This window comes from Macaca nemestrina, chromosome 15 (genome assembly GCF_043159975.1).
Source record: "Macaca nemestrina isolate mMacNem1 chromosome 15, mMacNem.hap1, whole genome shotgun sequence".
Taxonomy (NCBI): Eukaryota; Metazoa; Chordata; class Mammalia; order Primates; family Cercopithecidae; genus Macaca; species Macaca nemestrina.
In genome coordinates this window covers 96,830,772-96,845,308 of record NC_092139.1, presented here as the reverse complement: position 1 = coordinate 96,845,308, position 14,537 = coordinate 96,830,772, and the positions used below count along the sequence as shown (strand labels likewise).

Here is a 14,537-nt window from a genome sequence, read left to right as displayed (position 1 = left end):
TGTTAGAATGGACCAAAAAACAAGACCCAACTATATGTTGTCTACAAGAAACTGACTTTAAATATAACCACAAAACAGGTTAAATGTAAAGGAATGGAAGTTAACTGGGCATGGTGGTACATGCCTGTGGTCCCAGCTACTCAGGAGGCTGAGGTGTGAGGATTGCCTGAGCCAGGGAAGTTGAGGCTACAGTGAGTGATGATTGCACCACTGCACTCCAACCTAGGTGACAGAGAAAGACCCTGTATCAAAAAAGAAAAAAAAAAAAAAAAGGAAAGGGATGGAGAAAGATATAGCATGCTAACTCTAATCAAAAGAAAGCAAGAATAGCTTTAATTCTAGAAAGAGAATTAATTTTAGAAAGAGAAGATTTTAAGTCAGGCACGATGGTGCACACCTGTAGTCCCAGATACTTGGGATGCTGAGGCAGGAGGATCACTTAAGGCACTTCATTCACTATGTGCCCAGGAGTTTGAGTCCAGCCTGGGCACACAGGGAAACCCTGTTTCTATAAAAGAAAAAAGGAATAAAAAAGTACTCAATCCAAAAGAAGACAAGAAAAGAAAAGGGAAAAAAGAAACACAAAACAGAAGGAGTAAATAGAACATAAACAGCAAGATGGTTAACTTAAACAGAACCATATCAATTAATCAATTATACATATCATTAAATATAAATTAACTAAACAGTCAAACTGTTTTTAAACAGCAAGACCCAAGTCATATGATGCATTTTTTTTTTTTTGAGACAAACTCTCGCTCTTATTGCTCAGGCTGGAGTGCAATGGCACAATCTCAGCTCACTGCAACCTCTGCCTCCCAGGTTCAAGTGATTCTCCTGCCTCAGCCTCCTGAGTAGCTGGGATTACAGGTGCCTACCACCATACCAGGCTAATTTTTGTATATTTAGTAGAGATGGGGTTTTACCATGTTGACCAGGCTGGTCTTGAACTTCTGACCTAGGTGATCCACCCACCTCGGCCTCCCAAATTGCTGGGATTATAGGTGTGAGCCACAGTGCCTGGCCCACACTTTCTTACATTTAAGAAAATTTATATACATATTTTGGAGACAGGGTTTTGTCATGTTGCCCAGGCTGGTCTTGAACTCCTGAGCTCAAGCGATTCACCTGCCTTGGCCTCCCAAAGTGCTGGGATTACAGGCGTGAATCACCACACCCGGCCATGATGCACTTTAAATATAAAGTTACAGGTTGAAAGAAAAAGGATAAAAAAAGATATAACATGCAAATGCCAAGCATAAGAAAGCTGGTGTGCTATTAAAAGCACACAAAGAAGATTCAAGACAAGTATTATCAGAGATAAAGATATTAATTTCATAAAGGTAAAATGACCAAGGAGACATTAAAAAACTAAATGTGAATGCACCTAATAACAAAGACCCAAAATACATAAAAATTGACCATATTAAAGAGAGAAATGAACAGATCTACAATCAGAATTGGAGAGATAGAGTGTAAATGAAATACAGAGTCAAAGAGACAGACATGCAGAGGGAAAGAGAGAGATACAAGAAACAGAGAGCCAGAGTGAGAGAGCCAGAGGCAGCCTGATCCAAAGAGGACAATGAGTCTCAGAGACAGGGAGCATCTGAGAATAAATGACAAAACAGGGAGGATCAGAAGTTCTGGTTGCAGGGGATGGAGTCAGAGGAAGAATCTGGGACTATGGGATCCTGCAGGGATGATTGCAGGACAGACAGCAACACTTACCTGCTGCCCAGCAGAGCCTTGGGGGCCAGGCTCCCCACGCAGTCCCTGTGTAGGAGGAGACAAATGGTGTCAGCTGTTGAGGGCTCTGACCTGGGGCCCTCAGGACTCCCCAGAATTCCCCCACCTGGGGCCACCTGAGTACTCACTCTCTCGCCTTTCTCTCCTGGGTGGCCAGAGATTCCTTTGGGTCCAGTTGGGCCTGGGGGTCCCTGAGCAACAAGACAGGGCCTCAGCCTTGTGTTGGGGCAGGATGGAGCAGGCAGGGGCTTGGGAACAGAGGTGTTGTGGGGAGGGTGCTCTAGCTTGGTCTGGGCCTCTGGGTTCTTCACCATACACCAAGCACAGAGCAATCAGTTCATACAGCTCAGTGTTAAAAGATCTGATCCTAGAGTCAGATAGTCCCACCACAACTCACGGAAGTTGCCATGTGCTGGCCACAGCCCTAGGGCAAGAATCCCCACTTTTCTTGGTTTTAGGTGATAACAATACATGGTTTTCATTACTTGGATTGAATAAGATTTATGGAAGGTAGTTTGCATATTAAGTGCTCAATAAATACTTATTGAATGAATGAATGGAAGGATGAATGGATGGATGGATAGATGGATACAAGGGTGGATGATGGACAGATGTATGGATAGATGGAAAGATGGACAGACACATGGGTGAGAGTACAAGGAGAACTACTCACTATGTGTCCAGGACTCCCAGGGACACCTGTGGGGCCAGGAGGCCCAGGGGGACCTGGAAAAAGACAGGATGTCCTAAGGGCCAGAACAAAGTACAATCTCAGGAAGTGCCCCATCAGCTCCCTCCTGACAGCCCCAAACCCTATTCCCTCTGCCATCTATCAACTCCACCCCTTACCCCAGGCCTGGACTCAACTTACCCATGGGCCCTGGAGGGCCTGGAGGCCCAGTGGGTCCCCGGGGCCAGTGGTTGTTGGTCTCAGTGAAGGTGTTGGACAGCAGTGGGTCTCCTGGGTGAGCAAAGATGATGAGTGAGTAGAGCTGGGTAGAGTGGGGTGGTTAGTCTTCACCTGCCACCTCTGCCAAGACAGCTTGGACTGCCCCATGGGGCAGCCTGCAGCATGGCTGGTACCACCTGGGCACCTGCTCCCAGGGTGAGGAGTGTGGAGAGTGCTGGTCTCACAAGACCAGGAAGCAGGGAGATGTGGGTTCTAACCCCACTGCAACCTAGCTGGTGACATCCAGCAACACTCTCCACTTTTCAGAGCCTGTACTGTCACCTGCCAAATGGGAATGACAATAAAAGAAACCATTTATCCACCACCTACTGTGTGCCAGGCTTTTCTGTACATGGGTGTTACACAGCTCTGGGAGGCTGGCACTGTCATTGTCCCCATTGTATGGATAGTGAGATGGAATGAATGCTGGGATGGCAGAATGAATGACTGGTGTGCACCAAAGACACGATGGAAAAGAGGCTGAAATCTGGCGCTCCACACTCTGACCCCTGGCAGTCCATGGGCAGGTCAGGCTGGGCTGCCAAAGGGAAGAAGCCAAGGACGTGCATCAGGGCCTGGAGGAGGGGCCAGGCCTGTGGCCTTGGGAGCTCAGAGCTCGCTTCCTGCTGCCAGGTCTTTTGCTTCCCAGTGCTCTGAGAACTGGATTCCAAGGCTCGGGACGGCCTGATGCCTGGTGGCTCTAAGCACAGGTTCTGGAGGCAGCCCGTTTGAAGCCGTTCCCCGACGCCGAGGCTGTGGGACCCTGGCAAGCCACCTCCCCTCTCTGGTCCTCAGTGTCCCTCATCTGTAAACACAGGAGGACAACAGCGCCTGCTGGAGGACTGGGTCACACCTGGCCTACCATGAGCAGGGCTGGCACACAGAAGGCACCTGGCAGATGGTAGCGGGCACTGTGCTGATGGCTACTCCACCCCCACCTCCACCTGCGGGGACTCACCATGCTGGGAGATCCGGGCATGGGGTGGCCCAATAGGGGTTGGGGGCCCAGGGGGGCCAGGAGGCCCTGGTGGCCCAGGAGGTCCCCTCTCTCCAGGGGTGCCCACAGCTCCAGCCCGGCCAGGGCTCCCTGGGGGGCCCTGTGGACCTGCAATGGAATCACAGGGATTTGTGGGTATACAGGAGGCAGGGAGGCCTAGGGTGGCCTTAAGCGACAGGACAAGGCAGCCTGGAGCGGTGGGCATGAGAGAGGGCCCCACAGTCCATAGACCTAGGCTCCCTGGTTGTCTAACAGGGGGATGAGCACAGCACCCAGTCCTCCACCTCATCCAGGCTGGGTCTTCCTTCCTTGGGGCTCCCAAACCCCCAAAGTCCCTCATAGAAACCCTGGTCACATGGGGCAAGCATTGCTGCTTCTCCTCTGCCCAGCCCTGCTCCCAGCAGTCTGGAAGCTCCAGAAGGGCAGGGACATGTCTGACCCCACCCAGTGACCAGCCCAGAGCCTGCTAAGTGTAGGTGCCCAGGGAATGTGAGTCGAGTGAACGTAAGAGAGGATTTCATGGAGCCCAGGTATGAACGGGGCACTCCCTGGCGGGGTGTTGAGTGAAGAGGCAAGCAGATGAAAGGGCCCAGGCCATCCTGGCCATGTCAGGAGCGGGGAAGGGCCCACCTGGTAGGGGGGTGGCCAGAGGAGCTGTGGAGCAACGTTGCGGGCACTCACCTGGTGGGCCTCTCATCCCCATTGGGCCCCGGCTGCCGGCATCTCCCTTGGGGCCAGTGGGCCCGGGCAGCCCCCGAGCACCGACTTGGTCTGGGGGGTAAAGCATATCAGACTGGCAGCTCCAGATCTGCTCTTGACCCCCACCCTGGCCCCAGCCCCCCTACCAGCACCTACCATTTCGGGGAAGCAGCGGGACCCTCACACTCTCTATGGCTCCTGGCAGCCCTGGGGTAGGGGGGTAGGCAGAGGTCAGTGTCCCCGCTGGGCCTGGAGGAGGGAGACTCATCCAGAATCCCCACTCCCAGCTCCCCCCGACCTCCAGGCAGGGTCTGCTGGGGCTGCTTGGTCTCCAGGGACTGCAGGTTTCAGGAGTCCCAGGAGACGGTCCTCTTAGGCGGGTCTAAGAAACGGGAAATGGGAAGACTGAGGCCCACTAGAGGGTTAAGTTGGGAGTCAGTGACAGGGTGGGGACCAGAATCCCACTTCCCCAATTCCCAACCCACTGCTCATTCCCACAGGCAAGTCTGAGTCTGACACTCACCCAGGAGGCCTCCATCTCCGGGGCTGCCCTGGGCAGGAGGAGGGCCCCAGAGTGGGGCAGGGTCCTCAGGGGTAGCTGGTGTTAGAGGCGCTGGCTGCTCTATGACAGTCAGCATGGCCACCTGAAGAGGAAGACAGGGACGGGGTGGGTACTAGGGTCTCACTAGGACCCCTCCCTATTTTTTTTTGAGATGGAGTTTTGCTCTGTTGCCCAGGCTAGAATGCAGTGGTACCATCACAGCTCATGTAGCCTCAACCACTTGGGCTTAAGTGATCCTTCTGCCTCAGCCTTCCAAGTAGCTGGGACCACAGGGACGCACCACCACACATGGCAAATTAAAAAAAAAAAAAATTATTTGTAGAGACAAGGTCTCGCTATGTTGCCCAGGCTGGTCTTGAACTCCTGGGCTCAAGCGATCATCTTGCCTCAGCCTCCGAAAGTGTTGGGATTACAGGCATGAGGCAAGGTCTCACTAGGGACAGGCCAGCCAAGGGGCCTGGTGTGGGAGGCAGGAGGCACATAGCCAGCAGGGCCCAGCTTGGAGTGGAGCCCCAGGCTCGCAGGGGCACAGAGCTTCATTAGAAGTGACAGTGTTTTTCAAAGCACACGATTCATAACACGCATTATGAAAAAGTCATTGACACCATCATTGCCAGCCAAGTTGAGCTTTGTGACTGTCACGGTGCTTGCTGGGCCATGCGCTTTTTTTTCTATGCTTATCTACAAATAAGAAGCTTTTCTTGATTTGTTAAAGCACCACAGGGTATGGCTGGAAGAGTTTCACTAATATTTTTTTTTTTCCAAGATGGAGAGTCTTGCTCTGTTGCCCAGGCTAGAGTGCAGTGGCGCGATCTCGGCTCACTGCAACCTCCGCCTCCCGGGTTCAAGTGATTCTCCTTCCTCAGCCTCCCAAGTAGCTGGGATTACAGTCGTGCGCCACCATACCTGGCTAATTTTTGTATTTTTAGTAGAGATGGGGTTTTACCATGTTGGCCAGGCTGGTCTCAAACTCCTGACCTGAAGTGATCTGCTTATCTCGGCCTCCCAAAGTGTTGGGATTACAGGCATGAGCCACCATTCCTGGCCTTTCACTAAATTTGGAAGGAAGTTTGGAAGAGTCGACATGAAATAGAAACCTGGAGGTGTACACAAAGTCCACTTTTGGGTCCACAGTGAGGAAGACTCTGGGAAGCTAGAGGTGTCCCCTCAGCTGCTGAGGACCAAAGAGAGGCCAGATGACCATAGACCAGGGGCTTGGGGATCGTGGGGGCCTGTCCAGAGAAAAGCTGAAACTCTCCGGCAGACCCTGAACCAGGAATTCCCATCACAGATGTGGGACTGAGTTGCCTCTTACGTGGGCTTCTCCTGGGAGAGAGCTCAGGGAACTGCTCCTGGAACCCCGTGCCTTGTAACTCAGGGGCCAGCATATGCTATTTGGAAGCTTGTTTTTCCCACTGGATAAATCAGGGGCATCTTCTTTTTTTTAATTTTAGAGACAGGGTCTAACTCTGCCGTTCAGGCTAGAGTGCAGTGGTGCTATCACGGCTCACTGCAGCCTTGCCCGCCTGAGCTCAAGTGATCCTCCTGCCTCAGCCTCTTGAGCAGCTGGGATTGTGTGCCAGCTGTGTGCCACTAAGCCCAGCTAATTTTTTGTAGAGATGGAATCTTGCTATGTTGCCCAGGCTGGTCTCGGGCTCCAGGCCTCAAGTAATTCTCCTGCCTTGGCCTTCCAAAGTGCTGGGATTACAGGTGTGAGCCACCACGCCCAGGGTGGAGTGCAGTGGTGCAATATCAGCTCACTGCAACCTCTGCCTCCTGGGTTCAAGCAATTCTCTGCCTCAGCCTCCCATGTAGCTGGGATTAGAGATACCTGCCACCACGACCGGCTATTTTTTTTTTTTTTTCTTGAGATAGAGTTTCGTTCTTGTTGCCCAGGCGGGAGTGCAATGGCACGATCTAAGCTCACTGCAACCTCTGCCTCCTGGGTTCAAGCAATTCTCCTGCCTCAGTCTCCCGAGTAGCTGGGATTACAGGCATGCGCCACCATGCCCAGCTAATTTTTGTATTTTTCGTAGAGACAGGGTTTCTCCATGTTGGTCAGGCTGGTCTCGAACTCCTGACCTCAGGTGATCCATCCCCCTCAGCCTCCCAAAGTGCTGGGATTACAGGCATGAGCCACCTCACCTGGCCCCGGTTAATTTTTTGTATTTTTAGTAAAGCTAAGGTTTCACCATCTTAGCCAGGCTGGTCTTGAACTCCTGACCTTGTGATCCACCCGGCTCAGCCTCCCAAATGCTGAGATTACAGGGCTGAGCCACTGCGCCCAGCCTAATTTTTTTTTTTTTCTTTTTTTTGAGACAGAGTCTCGTTCTGTTGCCCAGGCTGGAATACAGTGGCATGATCTTGGCTCACTACAACCTCCGCCTCCCAGGTTCAAGTGATCCTCATGCCTCAGCCTCCTTTGTAGCTGGGATTATGGGCGTGTGCCACCATGCCAGGCTAATTTTTGTATTTTTAAAAGAGACAGGGTTACGCCATGTTGGCCAGGCTGGTCTCGAACTCTTGGCCTCAAGCAATCCACCTGCCTCGGCCTCCCAAAGTGTGGAGATTACAGGTGTGAGCCACTGCACCAAGCTGTACTTTTTAATTAAAAAAAAAAAAAAAAGTTTTATGGCAGCGCAGTGGCTCACACCTGTAATCCCAGTAATCCCAGCACCTTGGGAGGCCAAGACAGCGAATTGCTTGAGCTTAGAAGTTCAAGACCAGCCTGGGCAACTTGGAGAAACCCCATCTCTACCAAAAATTAAAAAATTAGCTGGATGTGGTGTTGTTCACCTATGGTCCCAGCTACTCAGGAGGCTGAGGTGGGAGGATTGCTTGAGCCCAGGAGGCATAGGTTGCAGTGAGCTGAGATCTCGCCACTGCACTCCAGCCTGGGAAACACAGGAAGACCCTGTTTCAAACAAAACCAGACGAAACAAAGAATACAAAACATTTTATCTTGAAATAATTTGAGATGCGTGATAGATGTTTTGTTTTTGAAACCAGGAAGATTGTATTATGGATGGGGGTTGGGGGGATAGAGAAAGGGTATGGGGCAGGGGCAGCCAGGAGATCCCACCAGGATCTCTGGGCAGTGTCTTTGCTGATCTGGCTGGGATGGTAATGGAGCCCCATGGGAGGGAGCTCACAGGCCTCCTGGAGGAAGAACAGGCCAGGCTGGCTGTGACTTGCACTTCACATATACAGTCTTCACTGAGTGGATGCTAGTGTCCCCTCCGCTTTACAGAAGGGGAAACTGAGGCACAACCTGTGAGCAGGCTTCCAAGGGAGGGACACTAGAGGAAACCAGGACATGCCTGACAGGGGATGCTGCTCGCTAAGTCAGCTCAGAGCTGCCCTGTGGGTTCGCTGAGGGTGCAAGCATGGGGTGTGGGGAAGGAGGAGGGGAGGGTGGGATGGTGGTTGCCCGGACTGGCCTAGGGCAGGGGGCAACCACCCAGGAGAGAGCTGCTCACCCACCTTGGCCTCCAGCATCTTCAGCCGCTCTGTCAGCTCTGATACTTTACTGCAGTTGAGACAACCTGCGGGGAGGAAGGAAGCTGGGGCCAGGGCCGAGGGTCCTAGGCTCCCCCTCAGAGCCCTTCAGTCTCTGGGAGGTGGGATGCAGGGAAGGATCAGATATCTGATGACTCCAACCCATGAGGGAGCCTTAGGCTGGGGAGGGGCTACAGGATCATGGTGGATCCAGGGGGACCTCACCCTATGAGTTCTTTTTGGCGTTGGAGCCTCCAGAGTGGCCTGCTTCTCCTGCAGCAGGACCAGGGACCCGACCCCTGGCAGCCTCTGTGTCCAAAATGACCCCTTTCCCAGAAGCCAAGGAAATGGCAATGAGGTGGGGGCCATGGATGAGGCTGAGGGCTTCCCCAACGACCCCAACCAGGCTCATGGGCTAAGAGTTTAGAGCTCAGACAAGCCTGGGTCTGAGCCTTGACACTGTCCTGCGTGACTTGTCCTCTCTGGAAAGATCCTGTTGCTTCCCGCCTGGGCAGGGCTGGAGCCAGGGCTTGCCAGCTTTGGGGACCTACCCAGCGCAGTCTGGACTGGGCTGGCCTCAAAGGTGCCATCCTCTGAGCCTCCCCCGACCCACCATCCAGCACCCCCCGGTCTCCTGGGTGAGACTCTCGAGAATGACGTGAGTCATTCACAGCAGCTCTGGACATTTACGGAGCCTCCCAGCTGCTGGCCCTGCCGAGTGCTGTGCCAGCAGTCTCTCCCCTCCTCACAGGAGTGTCACCCCCATTCACACCTGAGGACATGGCTCAGAGCAGGGAGGGGTGAGTGCCTAACTAGCACATCTGGGGTCTAGTCCTGGTGCTGCCCCGACTCCCAGCTGTGGGGCCTGGAGCAGGGCAGGGCAGGGAGGTCAGAGACCTTCAGCTTCCTCCTCTTTAAAAAGGGGACAATGGGAGGGCAGTGGACAGCTGTGAGGTCTAAATGAGCTGCTGATGGGAAGTGCCTGGCACAGGGCCTTGCACACTGCTGACATTCAGAAAAGTGCTGATTACATAAAAAGAGGAAACAGGGGGATTGAACTGGCATCTGCAAGAGTCCAGGGGTCATGGGTCCAGATGTCTGGACCCAGGTCAGATGCCCCTCTGGGGTCCTTTCTGTGCCCCTCAAAGCAACTTTTGTGGCCTGGGGAGCGTGGGATGGGGAGACTGTTACTGTCCTTGACCCTCCACTGCCAGACCTGCTGGCTTTCAGGACAGTTACTAAACTGCCCTGAGCCCGCTCCAGAGCTCCCTCAGCCCAGGGGACCCCAAGAAGCTACCCCAGGACCCACCTGAGAAGGCTGTGGGCCGAAGTGCCATCCGCCGCATGGTATTGCCCGACCACATGGGCTCCAAGGAGCCAGAGGAACCTGCAACTGAGGGATGGAGGGTGAGAGCCCTGCTGGGGTATGATCCTTGCCTCCTCAGGTCCCCCTGCCCACCACTGTAGCCCCAGCAGGGATCCCTACTCCCCTCAGCACAGGACACAGAGGCCCAGAGAAGGAGAGTCCATGTATCTGGGTCACACAGCATGAACTGGGCTGAGCTAGAGCAAGGCTGGCCACCTGATAGGGCTGGGAAGAGGGGCTGGCAATGGGGCGGGGGCCATGGATGAGGCTGAGGACTTCCCCAACGACCCCAACCCCAGCCAGCCTCATGGGCTAAGAGTTTAGAGCTCAGACAAGCCTGGGTCCGAGCCCTGACACTTACTGTCCTGCATGACTTGTCCTCTCTGGACTTATTTTCCCATCTGTAAAATGGGATTCTAAGGCCTCTAAACCTCCCAGGCTGAGGTGAGGCCTGAGGTCAGCCATGAATGCAAAGGGCCCACTGTGCACACACAGCGACCGGCACACACAGTAGGTGCTCAATAAACGGCCGCCGTGACTGTTGCCATCTACACTTTCACTGCCTGGCTTGGTAAGAGGAGACTGAAGTGGATCCAGCCCTGGTTTTAAATGAAAACCAGAGGGAGGCTGGCTGTCTGGGAGGGCAAGGGGAGCCAGTTCCAGGGCCAACCCCTGCTGCCACCCCTCCCAAGGAGGACCCCCCCCGCACCCGCCCCAGCCATCCTGGCTGGTCTGGCTTTAGGGGACTGGTTTTCTCCACAGCTGGAGGGATGGACTGGCCAAACCAGGGGCGGGGGCACAGCTGGAGAGGCTGTGGAGCCAGCACTGGCAACTGCCCCCCTCAGCCCCCCAGGCCTTCCTTTTAAGGCCACGAAATGTTGTCTGGGGGGAGACAAGACCCAAATAAGGCATGGGCCTGGCAGCTCGGAGCAGGGCTGTGGGTTGATGCAGGGAGCGAGAGGCGCCGAGAACTCAAACCAGACGAGTCCCTCTGGCCAGCCCCCAGTGGAGGCTGCCAGGCCCTGCTCTGGGTCCCACTGTGGGGCCTCCACTCGTGCTGAGCCTGCATCCCCAGCACACCCTCCTCAAGGGCCTGTGACCTGCCCAGGCACAGGGGGCTAATCTCACCCAGGATGGAGGAAGATGGGTTGCCAGCCCAGGACTGGGGCCGGCACTGGGGACTCCCTGGGGAGGGGAGACATCACTGTGAACCATGCCCATGTGAAGGACCTTGTATAGCTTGGCTCAATCCTACAAGGAAGGTGATAATCAGAACAGACAACTCTTGTTTAGCATGTACCCTGTGCCTGGCACCTTCTAAGCACTTCACATACATAGTCTTAACTGTGAGTGGGTGCTAGTACCACCTCCACTTTCCAGGTGGGGAAACTGAGGCACAGGGCAGCTCTGTGCTACCTCTTCTCTGTTGCCCATGCTCAGATAAAGGTGGATGAGTAAATGACACTCAACTCCACTTCCTCACTTGGAAGAAATGAGGCAGAGAAGAGAGGCGACTCGCCATCGGTTGTCTGCGGGATGGTCCCAAGCCTGGATTTGAACACAGGTCGGCCTGATTCCAGGGCCAGATTTCTTTTTTTGGTTGGTGGAGGTGCAGGGGCACCCGGCAGGGAGGCTCAATGTTCAGCAGGAGTGCTGGTGCCTGAGAAAAACGGCCTCACCAAGCGCTCTTCATTCTTTCTGCTTCCAGGTAGAGATGTGATGTCATTTTAGTACTCTTTTCGGGAAGTTGACCAAAAGAAGCGGCCATCTCTCGCAACGTGGGGATGTTTGAGTTTCCTCTGTGATGAAGCTTCAGCTGCTCTCCCCATCCGCTTCTGCCCTCCTCTCTATTCTGCTGTTGTTTTCTTTTTTCTTTTTTTCCATTGCATTATCTACCTTCTAGCGTGTTCCAGTTTCCCAGGCCACTGCCTGTCCTCTGGCCTCCTGGCTGGAACATCAGCCCCACTAGGGCAGGGACCTTGTCTGTCTTGTGCTCGGCCTACAAAAGTGCCCAGCACCCAGTAGGATCTCATGGGCTTCATGTATAAAACTTTTTTTTTGTTTGTTTTAAGACGGAGTCTCACTCTGTCACCCAGGCTGGAGTACAGTGGTGCAATCTTGGCTCACTACAACCTCCACCTCCCAGGTTCAAGTGATTCTCCTGCTTCAGCCTCCGGAGTAGCTGGGACAACCGGAGCGTGCCACCATGCCCAGCTAATTTTTGGTATTTTTAGTAGAGACAGAATTTCACCATATTAGCCAGGATGGTCTCCATCTCCTGGCCTAGTGATCAACCTGCCTCGGCCTCCCAAAGTGCTGGGATTATAGGCGTGAGCCACCGAGACCGGCCATTTATAAAACTTTTGTTGATGAATACATGAATCACCAACTGAAAATAAATTTTGATCAAGCAAACCAAATATAAGGCAGACACAACTGTCTTGAACGTCAACATAGGCCGGGCACAGTGGCTCACGCCTGTAATCCCAGCACTTTGGGAAGCCGAGGCAGGTGGATGACCTGAGGTCAGGAGTTCGAGACCAGCCTGGCCAACATGGCGGAACCCTGTCTCTATTAAAAATACAAAAATTAGCTGGGGGTGGTGGTGTGTGCCTGTAATCCCAGCTACTTGGAAGGTTGAGGCAGGAGAATCGCTTGAACCCGGGAGCGGAGGTTGCAGTGAGCTGAAAATGCACCACTGTACTCCAGCCTGGGCGACAAAGTAAGACTCCTCAAAAAAAAAAAAAAAAAAAAAAAGTCAGCATAAATGGGCCAGGTGCAGGGGCTCACACCTGTAATCCCAGCACTTTGGGAGGCTGAAGTGGGCAGATTGCTTGAGCCCAGGAATTTGAGACCAGCCTGGGTAATATGGCACAACCCTGTCTCCACAAAAAATTTAAAAATTAGCTGGGTATGGTGGCGCATGCCTGTAGTCCCAGCTACTTGGGAGACTGATACGGGAGGATAGCTTGAACTTGGAAGGTCAAGGTTGCAGTGAGCTGTGATCGTACCACACTGAAAGAGTGAGACCCTATCTAAAAAAAAATAAAATCAGCATAAATGTTTTAATGTCATACTAGAGTGTCCCTGAGTTATTAATCTGTAAACTGGTGGTTGGAAATTCTTTTTCAACCAGTTTGTTTTCGATGTTTCTCCAGGGGCCAGAAAGAATGAGAAAAACAAATAAAAATGTGGTCTGACAGCAGCACAGACATCAAATGCTCAAAGTAATTGCAAATTTAAATTAAAAAAAAGAAGAGAGTTTAAAGAAATAACAAAACTGTTCAAAAGACCAGAAAATTTTGGGTTTGGATTCAAGATTCACAAAAAGTTATCCAAAAACTCCCCCAAAATTCTGAGAAATGGACAGAAACATTTTAAGGGATGTAGCAGGTTGTAAAATGACCCTGTAGCACACAAAATTCCAGTAAGGAAGAAGCCACAGATTGTGGGGAGATCTGTCGTTGGACAAAAATGTCATATCCCAGCCAGGCGTGGTGGTTCATGCCTATAATCCCGGCACTTTGAGAGGCCAAGGTGGGCAGATCAAGAGGTCAGGAGATCGAGACCCTCCTGGCTAACACAGTGAAACCCCGTCTCTACTAAAAATACAAAAAATTAGCCGGGCCTGGTGGCTGACGCCTGAAGTCCCAGCTACTCAGCAAGCTGAGGCAGGAGAATGGTGTGAACCCGGGAGGCGGAGCTTGCAGTGAGCCGAGATTGCGCCACTGCACTCCAGCCTGGGCGACATAGCGAGACTCCTTCTAAACAAAACAAAACAAAACAAAACAAAACAAAACAAATGTCATATCCCTCCCATGGGTGTTTGGTCAAAGGCCCTGAAACAGGCCCCTGTGAGCTGAGACCCTCCTCATCTCAGCCTGGTGGTCCTTACTGAAGGGCTCCTCCCTAGCCTCAACCTTGTCCTCCCAGGGAGGCTCTGAAGGCTGGTCCCAGGACCACAAACCCCAGCTCCACTTTGGGAACCTGACTGTGGGCCACTTCCCACCATCTGGGAGGTCCTCACATGCCCTATACACATACATATACACACACACATGCATGTTCCTACCCCATGCCCTCTCCTAATCTCTACAGCTGCTGCACCCATGTCACCTCCTCCAGGAAGCCTTCCCAAACAGGCCAGTGCGCCTACCAGTGTCAAAGCCCCCTCGAAGCTCATCACTCCCTGTCTTGACCTCCACATCTTGACCTCCACATGGTCAGCGCTGTCTGTAGTTTCTAGCCCTGGGCCCCATAAGCAGCTCTTCTTCCCTCTGCCCAGTGCCAGGCCTGAGCTAAGAAGCTTTGTGTCCCTTCTCGGGACCCTCACGACACCTCATGATATAGGACACTGAGGCCCAGAGAGGAGAGGCTTCCGCTCTGTCCTTGCAGTGGGACAAGGGGGTCTGGGATTCCAATCTTGCCCTAAATTGGGGATTAGGGATGTGAAAAGTTGGGGATTAGGGGTATGAAAATCTGGGGGTGTCCCTGGGATCCACCTTCATGACTTTCTCTCCCTGGAGAGAAGCCAAAGGAACGGCTTCCTCATTCACAACCGACCCCCCAGATCTGCTCTGCTCGGTTTAGCAACCACAGGCCATAGGGAGGCAGCCTTCCCAGCCCCAGCCCAGGTCTCCTGCAAGGAATTTACTTTGCAAATGTAAATATTTGCTTCTAGTGGCCAGAGCCAGGGGTTAGGGTCAGAGCTGGGGCT

The 14,537-nt window shown here is 53.1% G+C and overlaps 1 protein-coding gene across 5 annotated transcripts in view; it reads right to left on the bottom strand.

Annotated features, from left to right (window-relative positions):
• Positions 1-14,537, bottom strand: part of LOC105487273 (EMI domain containing 1) — a 65,443-nt gene that overhangs the window by 23,795 nt on the left and 27,111 nt on the right. For 3 of the 5 annotated variants that reach the window (XM_071080355.1, XM_011750719.2, XM_011750718.2), the window contains exons 4-13: positions 9,764-9,847; positions 8,440-8,501; positions 4,918-5,038; positions 4,551-4,601; positions 4,377-4,466; positions 3,657-3,803; positions 2,621-2,710; positions 2,423-2,475; positions 1,878-1,940; positions 1,732-1,776 (exon numbers count right to left, since the gene is read on the bottom strand). In XM_071080355.1, the coding sequence (XP_070936456.1) occupies positions 1,732-1,776; positions 1,878-1,940; positions 2,423-2,475; positions 2,621-2,710; positions 3,657-3,803; positions 4,377-4,466; positions 4,551-4,601; positions 4,918-5,038; positions 8,440-8,501; positions 9,764-9,847 (806 nt within the window). Of the gene's footprint in view, positions 1-1,731; positions 1,777-1,877; positions 1,941-2,422; positions 2,476-2,620; positions 2,711-3,656; positions 3,804-4,376; positions 4,467-4,550; positions 4,644-4,917; positions 5,039-8,439; positions 8,502-9,763; positions 9,848-14,537 lie in introns of all 5 variants that reach the window. The other 2 variants (XM_071080353.1, XM_071080354.1) reach the window with 1 other exon arrangement.